Below are 19,344 nucleotides of genomic sequence, written 5' to 3'. Positions count from 1 at the left end.
GGGAGTGGCAGTGGTACTGGGGACAGCTGTGGGAGGAAGTTGTTCAGTGTATCCTTTTATGACTTTTGAGCATGAACTACATTGATAGATCCTCTATTTAAAAAATATTTTAATACATATACTTACAATTTTTCAAGTTACCCATGAGGTGAATATGAATCCCTAATATAAACTCCATGAGGGATGTCGGGTAGGTCAACCTTCACAAAACAAGGATGCCTCTTTGACATGTGTATGTAGGTGTGTGGCGGGGGAGGGGGGAGGGCGGGGGGTGGGGGGCAGCATGTATGTGCATGTAGGTGGATGTGCATGCAGGGGTGTGCAGACAGGTACAGGGAGGAGTGTAGAGGCATAGCCATGTGTTGGACATCTTCATCACAGCCTAAGGTAAGGGAGTAAAGGATATAGAGTCACATGAAAGGCAGTGCCCTAAGCTTCTGAAAAGCTAACCCAACCTAAATTCACACAGAGTTAAACCAGGGGGTACACCTGGCTTTTCACCACATCCTCCACCACCCAACCCCTCAACTCTGTAGAATTCAAACTCTGTCGCTAGAAATCTGGAGTAAGAAAATGACTAAATGTTCTTTAAGGTTTTATGCACGTGTGTATAGTTGTATTTGTGTATAGGTGTAAGGGTGTGGGGTGGTGTATCTGTGTAGGAGTGATGTATGTGTGTGTGGATATATAAGGGGTGTATATGTGTGTGTATGTTTTCACCCACCAAAATGGCTGTACTTCTGTACTTCCCAGAAGTTTTTCTGGGAAAAAACTTCCCAGAAGTCAACTGAAGCATCCTTCTGGCCAGATGACATTGATTAATAATTAACACATCTGAGCTTGGCATGGAGCCACAACAGGTGTCCCCTCCCATAAAACTCACCTTCACTCCATGTGGCTATGTTACCCAATCAGGCTCTGAGAAGTCCAACAAAAGGCCAGCAGGTAGACCTTGAAGGAGTTGGGGCTGGGTAATGAGGGGCTCTTACTCCTAAGGAGTCTCACTGGCAGGAAGGGAAACAATCACAAACAGATTGGGGTGAGAGGATGCCCCTCCACTAAAGGCAGGCATCTTCCTTTCTGGGGGCATAACCAGACCACAGCTGGTCCCATTATCCCCTCGAAGAAGATATGACAAACACACAAAGACATACATACACACACATGTACATACATGCACACACACACACACAAGGCTAAGAAAAATGGAAGAGAGAAGCTGAGGAGCACAGGAAGGGCAAGCCTCTTTTATTATCCCAAAATGCAAAGTATTGAAGGCACTTACAATAACAAGGTTAGAGATGAGGGGAAGCATAGGGAGGTCAGAGGTCAGAGCACAGAGGTAAATCAATGGACCCCACCCTGGTCACCACCCAGGAAGGAGAAAAGAAGAAGCTACAGGGCCAGGTCTGAAGCCAGTTAGATGTCTAGCTCTACAAAAGATACAAATCCATTCTACAGAGGATTCGGAAATGAGTACACAGCAGCAAGGGGCAGGGCTGGCAGTCACGAGTTAGTGGTTCTTTAAGGAACACGCTCAGCAGCAACGAGGCACTCAGGTCCCCTGCTGGAAGAGGTCTCGGTACATCTCAATGAGACGGGCAGCCTCACGCTGGCCAGAGAGCAGAGCACCATGGGTGGTGGAATAGTACTTGCGATGGGTGGCCTCACCTGAGAACAGCACCTGCATAGGCTGGGCAGGGGGACAGGGAAGTGAAGATGGAGGAGCAAGAAAAGCTACCTGTCTGCCCCAGAACCCCCATTCATACTACAAGTTAGAAAGGAATAGGCGGGCATCTGAGATGCAGGCATTGTTATTTCCATAGGAGGAGGAGCTGCCCATCCCACCTGCCCATCTTCCCCTGCTTCTTCCCCAAACATCCGGGCCTCAGTCCTTTTTGCTCTGAGGTTTTTGTGAGTCCTGGCTCTACAATTTCAGAAATTCACACTGCCTCTTACTAGTGAACTTGGGGAATGATTTAACCTCCCTAAGCTTTGATTTCTTCATCTCCAAAATGAGTTTATACCATCTACTTCTGAGGGTGATTGTAAGGATTAAGTGAAATAATGTATCTAAAGGACTCAGAACCTGAAAGAATATAAGAACTCGATAAAGTTAGGCAGTAATTTAACAAACCTTTATGGAGCCCCTATTAGGTTCCAGGGACTGTTCTGGGCACTTGGAAGATAAAAGGTGACCAGGCAGCTGCTTTGAGGAGCTTCCTTGCTGGTGGGGAAGCCAGACACGAAACCCAATTACTAAATGGCATCATACGTGACGTGATGGGTGTTTGGGCGAGGTGCTGAGACCCCAGAAAAGAGGCCCTCTGTCAGGGAGATCACACAAAGCTTCCCAGAGGACAGGACCTTTGGGCTTCTTCTCAGAAGATGCTGGATAAATAAACAGGCAAAGGATGTTTCAGGAAGAAGGAAAAATGGGGGCAGAAATGCATCTCCTAGGCCTTGTCTAGGAGATGGTGAAAATTTTGGCAGAGCCAAGCTTAACATCAAGAAAGCAGGCTGTTTAGGTGGGGTCCAAGCATAGAACAAATGCTTGCATTCCAAGCTTGAGTTTGGATTTTATTCCAAAATACCTCAAACTGAATGTGTAAGGTCCCAGTCGGGGACCTTGTAGAATGAGGTTTTCGTTCATCAGGGCTGGGGTGGGCTGCAAGTCTGTATGTCTAACATGCTCCCACATGGTGCCAGCGCTGCTGGTCCATGGACCACCCACCTTGAGCAGTGAGGTTTTAACCCACCAATAAAAAGCCTGCAGAGGTGGTTAAGCTGAAAGGGAGGCACATATTGTGGCAGAGGGCAAGCTGCCTACTCCACATCCTTTCTCTTTCTCCTCAGTAACAAAAATCCTGACATTTAACTGGGTCCATGGACAGAAGAGCCTGGCAGACTACAGTCCATGGGGTCGCAAGAGTGGGACACGACTTAGCGACCAAACCACCACCACCACTGCCATCCAGGAAAAAAAAAACGTATCCCAGTCTCTCTAGCAGCTGGTAGAGTCATGTGACTATGTTCCAGCCAATCAACTTCAAGTGCACTATTGCTTAGGGACACTGACTCTTCCCAAGGGTTCCCTTCTTTCACTCATCAGCCTGTCACAGACATGAGAACGAGAGCAGCAACCTCCACAGCCCTCTTGGATCACAAGGTGGCCTGGAAGATGGAGCCAGGTTCTACTGGTACTGGGCCCCAATATCTACCTCCAGATTTCCTTTTGTGTGACCTAAGTAAACTTCTGTCCTGTTTAAACCAGTTTGTTTTGCTTTTTGTTATATGCGCTAGTCCTAACTGACGCAGGGGACAAGAGAAGGAGGATGGCTATAGCAGTAGCCTTTCCTGAGCACAGCCAGGACACGCACAACACATTGCTTAACTGCGTTCTTCCTCATCAATTACACCAGACAATTATTTTAAATATAATTGTGTTGGGGTTTTAACATTTATTGTATGGGTACGCTTGGTGGGGGCAACTCAAAATCTACTTTATAGGAGCAGAAATATATAGAGATAATTTCAATTTATTATTTTTCTGTGTGTTTTACTATATAGTTACTATAGTTTGGGGGAAGGTCAGTATTTTATTTCCTAAAATAAATTGGGGGAAATAAGCAAAACATACTGGGTTAGTGCTGCCCAACAGAACTTTCCACAATGACAGAAATGCTCCATAATGACACACTCTAACATGGCAACCTAATGAGGCTACTAACGTGGCCTCTAATGTGGCCACTCTGATGAGCAACAGGTGGCTCTCAAACTTGAAATCTGGCTAATGCAACTGAGGAACAAAATGTTGTATTTATTACTTTAGATTTTAATTAAATGTGGCTAACAGCGACCATATTGGACAGCACAGAATTAAAAGGCTCAGTTTTTATAACCTCAAGAAAGCATTTAAGATATCCTAGTTTGACCCTGTTTGTTCTTCCAAATGTTAAGTGTACTTTTTCTTGTTTTCTCCATCATTACAGGAGCTACTCCACCTATCTTACCTTGGCACTCCTCCCCTGGACCAAACACACATACTTGTACAACACCCACCCCTCAAAGACCCCTCACCCCGCAGCCCCTCACGTACCCAGCACACCCACACTCACCGCTGTCTTGGAGCTCTCCGTGTACGGCAGGGGCTTGGCCAGCTTCTCCACATCTGCCCCACTTGAGCCCACCTGTGTGTATGAATAGGATCCCCGGAAGTAGGGGTTGCTGCCCCAGGCCGAGCGCAGGATTCGCCGAGGCTTTGGGATATTGGGGTTCCCTGTTGGGGAGTGAGAAGAGCCAAGGGGAAGGAGGATAAGAAATGGCTGCACGCAGAAGACACTCCTGAGCAGACAACTCCCATTGTATCTCGGGGGCTCCAGGAAGGCCAGGCATGAAGAAGGGAGGGAGGGAGGCTGGGGTTCAAGCTGTATACCCCTCAATGTCTCCTTGTAATCCCCAAGAAAAACAGCTCCTCTCCGTGGGCCTTAATTTTCCTATCTGAAAAACATCCCAGATAATCATGTTCCCCATTCCAATTTCAGGGGTTCTTGTGGGGCTCTTCTGGGATAGTGCAGGAAAGATGTTTGAACAAAAATCAGACAAAACAACCACAAGTCCATCTCTCCACAAGTCCATCTCTTAGCAAGACAACATGAGTAGGAAGTGGGGAATCTGAGTTGGGGTGATATCTGAGTTTTTCACCATCAGCCTTAGAAACAGAGAAGAAACACAGAGCCTGTGATCTTGAGTGTCTCAAATTCCAAACGGAGAGAGCTTGCAATTTAGGAGGCCAAAGCCAAGACACAGTGTCCTACAGCATCTCTCCCAAGGGGTGCGCCACCTCAGTTTCACAACCTGGGGATGAGGATGCTAGTGCTGGTTCAGGAGACTCAGAGGGTCTAGAGGAGGAGGACAGACAGAGCGAGGCCTATTGAGCTGGCGGCAAGACAAGGACAGGGACGCACCTGTGAACTGCCGCAGCATCTCTGTGCAGATCTCGGCCACTGCCTCGTCATCACACTTCTCCATGACAAGGGCCTCCTCCCCACAGATCCAGCCACTCAGCACATGGCCGTATCGCTCAGGCGGGTAGAGGACATCAAAGCCACAGATCTTGCGGTACCAAAGCTCGGGCGGGTAGGTAAGCGTGCAGCTCTCCGCCTCGTCCTCCCACACAAACCGTAGGCTGTTGCACTCGGGGCCCCAGAAGGGCTCCTCGAATTCTAGAAAGATCTTGTCAGTGGTGCCGATGCCCAGTCGGTGGATGGCAGCCACCTTCTCGGCGGGCAGGCCTGGCCGAAAGAAGCTGGCATGCTGCCTCTTGAGCACGCCCAGTGACACGGTCACGATCACATGGTCTGCCGGGATCACCTCGCAGTCCTCGCACTCCACCACCACTGGCCACTGCTCATCCTCATCCTGCCTCTCCTCCCGGGGCTCCTCTCCACCCTGACTGCCCTCCCCGGCATCATGATTATGGTCACCCTCATCCCGGGGCTCAATCTCAGGGCCCCGAGGGCGGGATGAGGCCTGGTCCCAGTGAACACAACGGACAGGTTTCCCCAGCTGGATGACGTGGGCTGGGATGCCCTCAGCCAGCAGCTCCACAACCCGCATGAAGCCCGAGGGGATGACGTGGTGGGCACCAGGAATCTCAGTCCATTCCCCAAAGGCGCTCAGGGACACCTCATCCATGCTGTGCGAGCTACTCTCACAGCTTTCCACCTGTGGGAAGAGCCAGAGGGGAGCCAGGTGACCGCCAAGGCTGGGCAGGGATAGAAGCAGGACTTTAGGGCAGTGCTGCCCTCCTCGGACCCAACTTCCCCAGGGTCAGTCTTTCTCATTCTGGCATTTGTACTCAACAGAGCTCCGAGATGGCAAAGATACCTTCAGGTACTGTTGGATCATGGCGAGTTTCAGGCGCTTGGTGGCCTCTGGATCATCAGGGTCATCCCTGATGCGGTTGCGCACCTCCTCTCGGGTGAACACCCCCACGCTGTTCTGACTCTCAGCATTAACTGGTTTACCATGCCGGAAGAACTCCTGGGTCAAGTTATAGACCTGCAAAGAGATCCCAGGAGACTGAAAACACATTCACTCGTCCCACCTCCATCTCAGACCTAAGGGTTCTAACTCAATACTCACCATCTCCAAAGTGTTCCCGGATATGCTGAGCCCATGGCACCTCTTCCTTGGTGAATTAATGTGGTACTCAGTTTTGTACTGAGGCTGCACCAACAAAATGGAGGTTTGGGGATAGCAAACTGAACCTGGGCAGTCAGCTTCCTTGCCTCCAGACACAGGAGGTGGGATGGGCCCCAGAAGCTCTCTTACTGAATCCCTGCTTAGAACAAAGTGAAATGTCTGGTGCCTGTACAGTGTGTGGGAAAGGAACTGCCCTTTCAAGTGCTCCACATAGCCAAGCATACCGCCCACTAAAGAACTCACGTCTACACAGATAACTCTTTTTCAAGAACCAAATGCACAGACTCTCCCCTGACATTCCTGTCCAAGTGTATCTGCTTCACCCTCTCCCAGGAAGGCAGCATGGAGCTGTGTCCTGACTGGTGTTTTGCAGGGGAAAGAGCAAAAGGGGCCCATACATTGACAGGAATGTGTCTACCCTGCAACCCAGCTCTAGGACTGCTGAGGAAGAAAGGTGGTATGGCCCAACCCCTACTACTCCCTCAAGGGAAAAGCCTCCACATAAGATAGAAACATAAATTAAACATTTCTCTGAATATAAAGAAGAAAGCAAGTTAAATTATTCCTTTTTCTTTTCCCAACAGTCACAAGATGCTGGGTGTTTGGCTTTAACTGAAGTCCTCAGCAAATTCCTAACCTAGTACCACTGCCAAGGAGTCAGGCTTTCAACTTGCCTCCTCCCCCTTAGATTTTTCCCCTTGGTGATAAGCAACAGAGTAGCCAGCCAATCAGCTTACGTTAACTAAAGGCCAAAATGCCCAGCTGAGGACTAACAGATTTGTGTGATTCTTTGTGTCAACCACTGACTAGGACCGCCATAATTGAACATGCATTTGTCATGTGGGTGGTCTCCTGTCCTAGGTTAAACAACATCTTCCTAATGTGACCCAAGGGAAATGGGATGGGTCTGTAAGAGCTAACAATATTCACCCCATTTCTCATTAAGCACTTTTCACTGGGATCTCACTTATCCTTCATAACACTATGAAGTAGGTATAACTGTGTCTGTTTTACAGATGAGGAAAGTAAAGCTCAGAGAGTCTCAATAACTAGCTCATGAATATACAAATATGTACCATTCTATATAAATGGCAGAACTGGTACTTGAATCAAGGCAATCTTGCTCCAGAGATTAACTCTATATGATAACTACCGAACAAACTCATCTATTTAACTATAAGACATTCAAATGAGTAGCCCTTCAAAGTCATCGCCTTGGGAGGGAGGCTACATATTTATTACGAAGCCACCCTCAGGCAAGGCTTCACATGCTTAGAGCACACCTCTTCAGAATGGCCTCCAGCACTGTCTAAGAGCTATATAAGGAAATCTCTCTCTTGACCTCATGGTTAACACCTTTTCCTTCTGACTCAAAGCAGCACCACTTAGAATGATAATAATAATAATGTAATGTTAGCCGCTCAGTCATGTCTGACTCTTTGCGACTCCATGGACTGTAGCCCACCAGGCTCCTTGTCTGTGGAATTCTCCAGGCAAGAACACTGGAGTGGGTGGCCATTTCCTTCTCCAATGATAACCTACCTTTATCTATCCTACTTTCCATGACTCACACTCTTGGCTTTCAAAAATCAGAACCACAAGCAGAAGTTGATGATGATCTACCTTCAGGAACGTTTAAAAGAACAAGTAAGTCATGGACCCTGAACATCATTCTCAAGAGGCATCCATGCTTGAAGCACTCACAATAACATAGGAATCAGGACATGACTGATTCTCAGTACACCAAGAAGGTCTACTTTCAAGAATGCTGATTCTTACTTGCTTAATATTGAGTGAGAACACACACATGATAGGACTGTACACACACACTGTATGAGTGCACACACATACGACAGTGAGTGTTCCTGCCTTCCATTGAGCAGGGACAACCCCAAAGCAAGGGTCAGTTCTCCTTTCCTATGCCCAAGAGACATAAAAAATGTATAATAGGTAAGTGTTGACCAGTTTACTAACCTAAAGTGCAGGGTCATTACACTATAAATGGAAGCTATCATAAGGCAAGATCTACAAGTTACCTGGCTTGTTTTTTGCAGTTCACAGCAAAGTTTCTAAAAATATTAACCTTTTTTTAAGCTGGAATAAGACAAGGGCACATTCCCTGACTTACAAAGCTACAGTAATCAAAACAGCATGGTACTGACACAAAAACAGACACACAGATCAATGGAACAAACCAGAGAGCCAGAAACAAACCCACACACAATTACTCTGTGATACAGGAGGCAGAATATATATGGAAAAAAGACAGTTTCTTCAACAAGTGGTGCTGGGGAAACTGGACAGCCATATGTGAAAGACTGAAATTCGAACATTTTCTCACACCATATACAAAAATAAACTCAAAATGGACTAAAGACCTACATGTAACAATGGAAATAATGAAACTCCTAGAAGAGAACATCGGCAGAACACTCTGACATAAATTGAAGCACTTTTTTTTCTCCTAAGGCAGAAGAAACAAAAGCAAAAACAAATTTAATTTAATCTAAAAATGTTTGCACAGCAAAGGGAATCACTGACAAAACAAAAAGACAACCTACTGAATGGAAGAATGTATTTGCAAATAATATGACCAGTAAAGGCTAATATCCAAAATACATAAACTTCTCATACAACTCAATTAAAAAAAAAACTATCAACTTGATTAAAAAATGGACAGAAGACCTGAATACACATTTTTCCAAAGAAGAAATACAGATGGCCAACAGGCATATGAAAGATGCTCAACGTAGTTAATCATCAGAGAAATTTAAAATGACAATGAGATACCACACCTGTCAGAAGAGCTATCATCAAAAAGAACACAAGTAACAAACATTGGTGAACATATGGAGAAAACGGAACCCTTTACCCTGTTGCCAGGAATGTAAATTGATGCAGCCACTATGGAAAATATGGAGGTTCCTCAAAATATTAAAACTAGAACTATCACATGACCCAGAAATTCCACTCCTGGGTATATATCCAAAGAAAAAGAAAAATTAATTTGAAGAGATACTTGTACCCCAAAGTTCACTGCAACATTATTTATAATAGCCAACCTATGGGAGCAATCTATGTGCCCATCAACAGATGAATGTATAAAGAAGATGTTAGATAGATATAGATATAAAACATAGTTATATATGTAGTATACATACACATGTTTTATATACATGTTAGATAGATAGATATAAACTATATTGTTATATATATGTATATAGACACACACACACATTGGAATTTTACTCAGCCATACAAAAGAATGAAAATCTGCAATTTTCAACAACATGCATAGACCTAGAGGGTATCATATTTACTGAAATAAGTGAGACAGAGAAAGACAAATATTCTGTATCATCACTTATATGTGAAATCTAAAAAATAAAACAAACAAACATAACAAAACAGAAATAGACTCAGATATAGAGGACAAACTAGTGGTTACCAGTGGAGAGAAGGAAGGAATGAAGGGTAAAACAGGGGTATGGGATTAAGAGATAAAAACTACTATGTATAAAAAATAAAAAAGCAACAACTATATATTGTACAGTACAGGGAAATATAATCATTATCTTGTAATAACTTTAAATGGAGTATAATATATAAAAATGTTGAATCACTATGCTGTATACCTGAAACTAATATAATATTGTAAATCAACTATACTTCAATTTTAAAAAATCAGTTATAATTCTATATACCAGGAACAATTAGAAAATAAGGTGTTTTTTTTTAAGTTATCATTTACAAGAGTGCCTAAGAACATTAACAACAATAATCATACACATTTACCTAGTAACAAATCTGATAGATATTTAAGGACTTTCTGCGGAAATATTTAATCATAAGTATCAATAATCTCTTCCCTAGTACTTTTCCACTCATTGTCTTCATTCTACCCTCAAACTGAGGCCCAGAGAATGTACAGACATGACCAGGATCACAGAAAACCCTAGCAAGTTGCCTAGGCCCCCACCCCCATCACACACACACACAGTGTGCTCCCTATCCCCCTGAACCCTGAAGTGCCAGTGTGCTCCCTATCCCCCACACTCTTGTGCTCAACTATTCCCATAATACCTCACCTCGTTGTATAAATCACTGAATTCTTCAACCACATCCTTGGGGATCCTGCAGCCACGGTTGGTGAGGTAGCAGGCCACGCCATTCTTGGAGTAGAGGCTGATGCGGCCCACACTGCGCTCTCCATCAGTTGTCTCTTCCAGGAGGCCATTGGCTTCTGCTAGATGATAGATAGGATTCCCGTGGGAGCCATGGATCCACGTGGCTCCCAGCTCAAAGGTAGCGTGTCCTGATGGCAACAACAGGCTCTTAGCACAGCAAGGACTCTTCAAAGAGGGCCAGAACACTGCCTCATCTTCATTCTCCAAGGGGATCCTTCCATCCCCAACAAGAGGGCAAGGAAGGGGATTAGGCCCCCCTCTGGCAACAAACCAAAGTCTTCAGTGAAAAGCTCCCAGTAAGAAACCATATGCAGCACAAAATGGATTCCACTTTATAAATGAGGTAACTTCCACCCTCAGTGACTCTGACGACACCAAGTCGCCTCACTGGAATAAGTAGAAGATTCTCCTTCTGTGATAACATCCAACAATAGGCCCTCCCTCCTCACTGATGCCTCCCTCTCAGGAGAAATTCTATGGTACCAGAGGGTACCACATGGTACAGGTACCTGAAATACCCAGTGAGGAGGCCCAGCCTTTCAGACCCAAGGTCCCCATTTGGCCTTATTCCAATTCCTCAAAATCCAGTGGTTCAGGAATCTAAACCACTCATCCAGATGGAAAATGGGCAACTCCTAACTCAGTCTAGGACAGAAGAAAGAGGGAAAACATTCCAGTTTTGAAGACTCCTCCCCAGGGTAGTCTAAAACACACTTCTGGAGAAAACTAAGCTTTCTCATCCTATGGCATAGGTGGCAAAACCTTAAGAGACTGTTTGGGGTAAGGGAAAATCCTGGGCCCAAACTGGGATGAGGCTGGTGGCTCATTTTACCACCCCATCCATAGCCAAGGGACCAGATACTCTGAGGCAAGTTCCCACCGTGCCTGGGCCTATTTCCTCTTCTGGGACTCAGCTTCCTTTTCTTATGCTGCGGAGCCTGTGATACAGTTGTCTCCTCCCCTGCCTAGCTCCCAGGAAAGTTGAAACAAAGAAAGGAAAATATAGAGGAACATTATTTGTGTTTTGTTTTGTTTTGTTTTTGGAGGCCTGATTCAAGACATCATGTATGATAACTTTTTTGCCAAGATGGACACAATAATTCCTCCTATCCTTACACACATGGCCCTTTGCAATGTGACTTTGTCAGTCCTCCCATCAAGAGATGGAGTCTTTCCTCACCCCTTGAATCTGGGCTCGCCTTGTGACTTGCTTTGATTAATAGAATGCAATGAAAGCAATGTTGTGGCTTCAGAGGCTAGGCCTCAAGAAACCTTGTGCTTCTATCCTCATCCTCTTAGACTGTGACCACCATGAAGAGAAACTCAGATTTCTGGAGCCACAGAATATCAGCAAATAAAATGATGTTGTTTTAAGCCACTAATATTTCAGGCTGTTCTGTTATGCAGCAATAGCTATCTTATAAACCATAACAGAAAACAATCACCCCTCACCCCAGGAATTGGGCATTCCTCTTTTTCTGTGCTTTCTCTTTCCTGGGCTGCTTCTAATTAAACCATCAGTTCAAAAAAAAAAAAAAAAAGCCCTGTAGCCCTGTATGCATCTATGTGCCAAACACAGAGCAAGAGAAAAAACAATCAACCTCAAACCACAGTCAGTAAGACAGAACTTCCTGGTGACTCTGGAATCAGGGGCAGGAATGTATGGGTCCCTTTGTCCAGGGAAAGTGGGCAGACTAGAGGGTATGAAAAGCTGGAAATCCAGTGCCCTTCTTCCACAGGGTTCATGGAGGGGGGCTGGTCACTGGGGACATTTATCACTAATTATCCTTTAGAGCCTCAAGTTCCCCAAGGTATTTTTTTGTTTTTGTTTTGCTTCTTTTGAGCTTCCAAAAGAAGCAAAAGGGGCTTGCATCATGGACCCTTCCCAGGGTACACCAGGGAGTTCCAAGTCATAGTCACTGGACAGCCATGTCCAGGCATAAGCAGGAATAAGGTGAGCAGCTCAAGGTCAGCAACATCAGAGTTCCACCCTATCCCTCAAGCATTACAAGGAGGTGGGGGGCCCCGGAGCAGCCTCAGTCTTAGGATGTTTCCTGTCGTCCCCCACAGGCCTCTCACCTCTGTCGTCCTTGTAACCACAGGGTACTGGGCGCCATCTCCACAACTAGCCCACAGTGTCCCTGGGGCTTCTGGTCATCGCTGCTGCCCTTACCACCGGGATTCACAGCTAGCATCTCATACTGCTGCAGGTCCAACTGCAGCCTGGGCTTTCAGCCCCAGCTGTCTGCACACACAACACATACGCGCTTGCCTGGACTTGCTCTCCCATATTCTAGCAGAGTCTGCCTTGATCTGATTCCTCATATACATCATCCGTTCCTTCGTTTGACTACCTATCCAACTCCCCTCATCACCTAAGGCCCGCCCAAGCTCCCTCCCCTCCAAGGAATGCTTCCAGCCACATGCATCTCCTCAGCCTCCTGTAGCCCCATCTCTTCCACTTCACTCCCTGTATCAACTTTCCTGCAAAGCACATCTCAGGTGTCAACTACCACTGAGACTGGGCCATTTGTCCTCCCATCTTCCGCTTTTATGTCAATGTCTCATCAAGACTTGAGAACCACAGATGGAGCCATCCCATCCCTAAAGCTCCTAGCCAGCCAATCCCTAAGGCTCCTAGCCAGCCAATCAGGTGTTGAGCAGTCTCCAGGCTTCCCCCAGGAGGTCCCCCAGCTGACTGTCCTCAGGTTTCCGTGTGCCTTGGGACACACTTTCATCCTCACTGCCAACACATACTCCTGTGTCTGCCAGGGAAAACAGACATAACTTCACATATACCTTCCAGGAAATGCTCTAAGGAAGACTTTTAATGTGATCAGAGTTTTTTGAAACATGAAAGTTTCCCATGTCTCCTCAACCTCTGCTTGTTCTAAGCCTGACCACTTACTTTTCTGAACCAATTGCCCCATTCATCAAAAGTAAATACACAGAATCTGCTTGGCCTTGCAGCCCAAGTAACAATAGACACAAAATCCTATGGAGGGTCAGTGTAACCCACATACGCCAGGCCACCATGGGTAGTCCCACTGGGCCATTTTCATTGTCAGACCCCTTGGCTAGGAAACCCTGACCTCTGGCTGCAGTTCAGGCTATCCCCCACCCTCTAGGACCCCTGGCAAAATCTGCCCACTCCTGGGTGTGTCTCTTAACTGGTTGCTTTCTCCAGAAGCCTTAATACTCTGAAACCTACACAGATCCTCTTCCTAGACAATCCTAAGACCTGCCCATCACTCACAAGGGGGCCCAAAGTCTTCTTCCACCTCCACTGCGCTGAGCTCCTATTGTCCCAGGGCTAGCTCTTAGTAATGGTATGCTACTGCTGCTGCTGCTGCTAAGTCACTTCAGCCGTGTCCGACTCTGTGCGACCCCATAGACGGCAGCCCACCAGGCTCCCCAGTCCCTGGGATTCTCCAGGCAAGAACACTGGAGTGGGTTGCCATTTCCTTCTCCAATGCAGGAAAGTGAAAAGTGAAAGTGAAGTCGCTCTGTCGTGTCCAACTCTAGTGACCCCATGGACTGCAGCCCACCAGGCTCCTTGGGATTTTCCAGGCAAGAGTACTGGAGTGGGGTGCCATTGCCTTCTCCAGTAATGGTATACTAAATCATATTCAAAAGTTACCAACTAATAAAAACTTGCACAATTCCCCTTCTTGTAAAATAGAAACCAGTCTACCCACTACAAAGTTTGGTTCTGGGTGTCCTCTCCCACCTAAACACTGTGAACCCTAGCTTTTGTTCCAAAAACAGAGGCCAGATTCCCCATTCTGCACACCTCAGAAGGGTGCTGAGGGGACAAAGGAAGTTTCTGGAAAAGGCCCAGGCAGCATGCATGACAGAACATTAAACCCTGGGAAAAAGCTAAAATAACGAGATCTCAGGCTAGGCCAGGGCACTGGGAGACAAAAGGTGACCTTGGGAGTTGACTGGACTGTGGTGAATGAGGCACTTACCAAGTTTCACACTCTGTACGCGGCCCCCGATGCGGCTGGACGCCTCAAGCACAGTGACATCTGTAAAGCCCTGCTCCAGAAGTGCTTTGGCCGCAGCCAGGCCAGCCAAGCCAGCACCGATCACCACCACACGAGGCTGTCCCCTTCTCCGCAGGCCACGACTGAGAGGGTCATCCGCACTGTCGCCACTGGATTCACAACTTTGCATACCGTCCACGCTCGCCTCCTAGGAACCTGAAGCAGGGAGGGGGTCACAGCTCACCTGCTCTGCCTTCACTTCCCACCTGCCCCAAGAGATGCTCTCAGTCTCTGCCCTCAAGGGGGGACCTTGAGCCCTCTCATTCTCTTCTGAGGATCTGGACAAGAAGAGCCATCTCCAAAGGATGTGGGGAGAGAGGAAAAGAGGGAGCCATAAGGAAGGAAATAGGAAGGAGGTTATGTACTGTGGGCCCTCATCAGCAAACAGGAGAGCCGAGAGCCCATCCCAAACCCCTGAAATCCATCAATCCCACGCCCAATCAACTACATACTGCTTCTTCCTCAAGGATGAGACAAGAGTCAACAAGAAAGAGGATGATCAAGAAGGTCAAAAGCAGGAGAAACTGACCCTGGTGCTGCTGACCCCAGACCAGCACAACCCAGCACAGCCCAGCATCACTGCTGTGGTCCAGCTCACACCAACCTCAGGATGCTCACATGGACCCCAGGATGCTGAACAGACCTCAGGGTGCTGGAACCAACCCCAGGATACTTGGACCCACTGCACCAGACCCTCTGCTCTCCCTTCCTGGCCTGGCCCTTCCCTGGCCCTCACTCTCTCTTCCGCTGTCTCCTCTTCTCCTTTTGCTTTCTGTTAGTCTTTCAGAGCCTAAACAAGGTGGTAATTTGGTGGGCAGGACACAGTCCCACCTTCCCCCAAGAAAGTGCCACGAGGCTGGTATTGGATGAACCTCTGCTATTCCGGGTAGGTCTCCGGTTTTTTGTCCCAGGCCACTCAGCCCCTCAGTCACCACAAAGCAGCAAAGAGCCCAGGAAACAGTGGACCATGAGGACCTGTGGCACCAGAGGCCAGACATCAAATTGACAGTTACACTAAGCCAGCTTGCTCAGAGACGCCAGTCTAGGGAGCTGATGAGAGGCCCAAGGGGGCCCTGAATCTGGCCCCAGGGCTGGGAGAGGTTGCCCTTCTATTCCCAGAGTGACTACAAGGGCTTGAAGGTATCTTTGGGCCATCCCAAGGGGCCACTCAGCTCTGATTCTGTCCCCACTTCCTTCCTGACCCAAGCTGCCTTTGCTAAGTTTTCAGAGGCAGAAGTTGCATACTGTCTAGTTATCTATACTATCCATAGTATTCAAGACCTAACAACAGGGAAGTGAATTCATGAATGGAAAGAGCTGCTGGGCAATGGACAGGGGACATATAAATCTAATAAAGCTAAGAAAAACCCTTCCTATGACACAGCAATTCCACTTCTAAGAAAACACCCAAGAGAAACAGGGTATACTCCACCAAATAGATACACTAGAATGTTCAGGACAGATTTCTTCATGATAACCAAAAACAAATATCCCAAAGGCACATCAACAGAAGAATAGATAAATATATTGTGCTATTTGTACTGTATTCATACAAGGTACTATTCTTCAGTAATAAACAGAACCAAACTACTCTCAACAACATTACATTGACAAAAGAAGCCAGAGACAAAAGAGCACCATATTGTATGACTCTATTTATGTGAAATTCATGAAGCGGTAAAAAGAATCTGTGATGACAGAAGAGAGATTGGGAGGAGGGGAATGAGTGAAAGGGTCAGAAGGGAACTTTCTGGTCTGGAAGGAAATGTATCTTTCTATGAATGGTGGTTAGTGCCACTATATATATATATGCATAAGCACCTCATTCCTGGCTCACTGTAAAAAATAAAAGCTGTGCACTAAGAACCTTCTTCCCACACTTCAAGGTCTGACAACTTATGTTTCCATCCCACCTCTAACATTTTTTTATCACAGATTTTAAAAGTTTTTTTTCTAAATATAAATATGCTCAGGCTGAGAAGCTGCTCCTTGAACTCCTCGTCCCACTCTACCTGCCTATGTCACACCTGGGCACAGACAGGAGTGTCACCCCATTCCTGCCCCCAAACTCTCTCCAAACTGCACCCCACCTCCCATCCCTATGCTGCCCGACTCGGTGGAGTCAGGCACCGGAAGGTGGGCGGAAGGTAGCGGAAGGTGGCCGGAAGGTGGCGCCCGAGACACGGAGACCTTCAGAGGCTGGGGCTCCCCTCCTCCTAGGAGAACCTGTATCCCGGCTTCCACATTCTTCCCTGTGCGTCTTCGGTCTCGCCCACCCCCACCCCAGTGATGTTCGGTTCCGCCTCCTGGGAGCGAGGAGGTCAGAGCTGGCTCGAGCCCTTTCCTCCCCTCCCCCTTACCCTTCCTCCGCTCCCCCTCTGCCGCCCTCCGCTTCCTCCCCAGGTTCTCCTTGGGAGGACTAAAATTAGAGGTGAGGGTGTGGCTGCCTGTACCAGCGCCGACGGAGAGGAAGAGTCCGCCCCGCAGCGCAGGCAAGAAGTGTGTTCTACATCAGGTTTGTAAACACGAAGGGAGCTGCCGATGGGCACCACAGTGAGCACGCTGCTATGCTATGCGAGACTGCCCACCCTGCCCCGACGCCTCAGTTCTCCAAGACTGGGGGGGCTCTTCCTGGGCGTTGCTCCCTAGGCCTCCAGCCCCACCCCCAACCTGAGGCTGCCCCCCAGAAACAACCACTTTTACGCTGTATAGGGGTGGGATTACTGCAGTGGTTCTCAGACCTTACAGATGGAACCCCTTCTCGAAAAGCTCCTGGGGAGACCAAGGTTTAACTGGGATGAAACGGGATCTCTCTACTCCCTCAAGTCCCTAAGGTCTCATGGCAGAACTCCATTGCTCCCTGGAGCACCACCTCTGAAAACGTGGAGGAGTAGGATAACTTCACCCTTGGGAGGCTTGTAGAGGGAAGAAACGCTTGGGGCAGCACATTGGGGTGGGGGATACCTAAACTTCTTGGCTTTCCAGTCTCCATTTCTTTCTCTCTCAAGTGGTCCAGCTTGTCCTAACCTACGTTATTATGGATGTCTAGAGATTGTCAGCATTTTTAAGAGCCTTGTCCAGGAAAATAATTTGTAAAGTTCTGTAGCTAAATTTTTTAAAGATATTTATTTATTTTGATTGTCTGTACTTACTTATTTTAAAATAAGCATCTAAGAACTCATCATCTAATATAAAAACTAGAAAATTGATAATAACTAAATTTTTATAATAGGCTTCAGGAATGGATTGTGGGAAATGTGGGCACACAGTTTGCCTTTAAGATGAACACAGAAAGGACCCCACGTTCCCAACATATCAGAGACCTTCAACTTAAAGAGACATCACCCATAGGGTGCTGTGGTGTGTGTGTTGGTTGCTTAGTCGTGTCTGACACTTTGTGACCCCATAGACTGGGGCCCATCTGGCTCCTCTGTCCATGGAATTCTCCAGGCAAGAATACTAGAGTGGATTGCCATTCCCTAGCTTCCCAACCCAGGAATCAAACCCAGGTCTTCTGCATTACAGGCAGATTCTTTACCATCTGAGCTATAGGGAAGTCATGGTGGAAACAGGTAAACAAGGGCCATGCCGGTCACCTAGTCCACTGGCCCTCACTGCTAACCCTGGTTCTGTGTCTCCACAAGTCTTGTCCCAGATGGGCCTATCTACCCCTGGAGCCCCTAAGCCAGAGAAGCCACAAGCACTGTCCACAGATGGCAAAATGAGGCATCCCCATCTTCCCATAGAGTCGATCTACCCTGGGATCCAAACTGAAGTGAAGAGAGAAAACTATACCTAGAAACACCTACTGTGTGCTGGGCCCTCAGTTAAATGCTGAACTGGACTTTTGGACCCTCTGTTACCTCAGATTGGGAGGGAGATATTTGTTTTCTGTTGGTTTGTGCCGTCTCTTCCTTTGAAATTTTTTAATTTTATGAGAAAATGCCTTACTGGGGAAGAAAAATCACTTAATGCTCCTTGGTGCTTGCCTCTCCTTCTCTTGCCTTCAGTAAATAAATAAATAAATAACATACCCTTCCTTGATCTGTATGCACAGGAGAAACAGAACACCCTGTACTTTTCGAGCAGATAAAGGAGAGAAGAAAAAAGTGCTGGCTCAGCCAGGCAGGGAGGGGGAGGGGGAGCAGAAGGCGGGGGAAGGAGCAGGGACAGGGCGAAAGACTCTTGCCTTCTTGCTCCTGTTTCCAAGGCAAAACATTGGTAGGAGGGTAGGGCCCCCATGTCCCCAGGCAGGCCATGCCTAGTAGCTTCCACCCCCGTTCAAGATATCCAGATGCCCCACTGCCTTCCCACCCAACCCCCACGCCCCTCCTACCCTCACTCCCATTTCTCTGGCCTGCAGGCCACCACCTCCCCCTGCAGGCCAGAGCCAACACTGCCCCAGCTAAACCCACCCAAGTAGCCAAATTGGAAAGCAGACAGAAGAGAGGAAAAAGGGAAGAAAGGCCCTGTCCCATGGCAGGATCACCAAAGAAGGATGAGTGAAGACTACGAGGCCAGGTGCCAAGAATGGGCACTAGCCACCGAGCATAGTCCACTGCCACTTTCCCACCCACCTTCTCTCAACATACTCAGCAGTTTCATTTTGTCACCCTTGGAAATTTACCCTCCAAGAAATTAAAAAAGTAAAAGAGATATCCTGTCCAGCCCTCCAAGAAGAATTTCCTAATTGCCAGATACTAAAAACATGTTTTAGTCCTGGCCTGCAACATCTAAATGTGCTGAGCCACTTCACTGAGCCCAGAGCTGAACTGGGGACACCATGCATCTCCTTATGCTTTCTCAACCGCAGTAAAACCACTGAAGTGCCAGAGCACTCACAAGGCTCAAAAACATCCTAAGTAGAAGTTCTGCCCTTACCCCTCAGGTCAAGTCTTGTC

At 47.3% G+C, this 19,344-nt stretch overlaps 1 protein-coding gene across 6 annotated transcripts in view; it reads right to left on the bottom strand.

Moving 5' to 3' along the window:
- Positions 1 to 1,220: 1,220 nt before the first annotated feature.
- Positions 1,221 to 19,344, bottom strand: part of SMOX (spermine oxidase) — a 35,174-nt gene continuing 17,050 nt past the window's right edge. For 2 of the 6 annotated variants that reach the window (XM_006072939.4, XM_025264026.3), the window contains exons 2-8: positions 14,366 to 14,599; positions 10,296 to 10,522; positions 5,890 to 6,063; positions 4,968 to 5,727; positions 4,119 to 4,279; positions 2,138 to 2,227; positions 1,221 to 1,693 (exon numbers count right to left, since the gene is read on the bottom strand). In XM_006072939.4, the coding sequence (XP_006073001.1) occupies positions 1,556 to 1,693; positions 2,138 to 2,227; positions 4,119 to 4,279; positions 4,968 to 5,727; positions 5,890 to 6,063; positions 10,296 to 10,522; positions 14,366 to 14,573 (1,758 nt within the window). In that variant the 5' untranslated portion in view covers positions 14,574 to 14,599 and the 3' untranslated portion in view covers positions 1,221 to 1,555. The other 4 variants (XM_025264027.3, XM_006072940.4, XM_044927905.2 and 1 more) reach the window with 4 other exon arrangements.

This window comes from Bubalus bubalis, chromosome 14 (assembly GCF_019923935.1).
Source record: "Bubalus bubalis isolate 160015118507 breed Murrah chromosome 14, NDDB_SH_1, whole genome shotgun sequence".
In the NCBI taxonomy this organism is placed as follows: domain Eukaryota; kingdom Metazoa; phylum Chordata; class Mammalia; order Artiodactyla; family Bovidae; genus Bubalus; species Bubalus bubalis.
The sequence above is the reverse complement of the archived record's forward strand: the minus strand, read 5'-3'. Positions and strand labels throughout refer to the sequence as shown.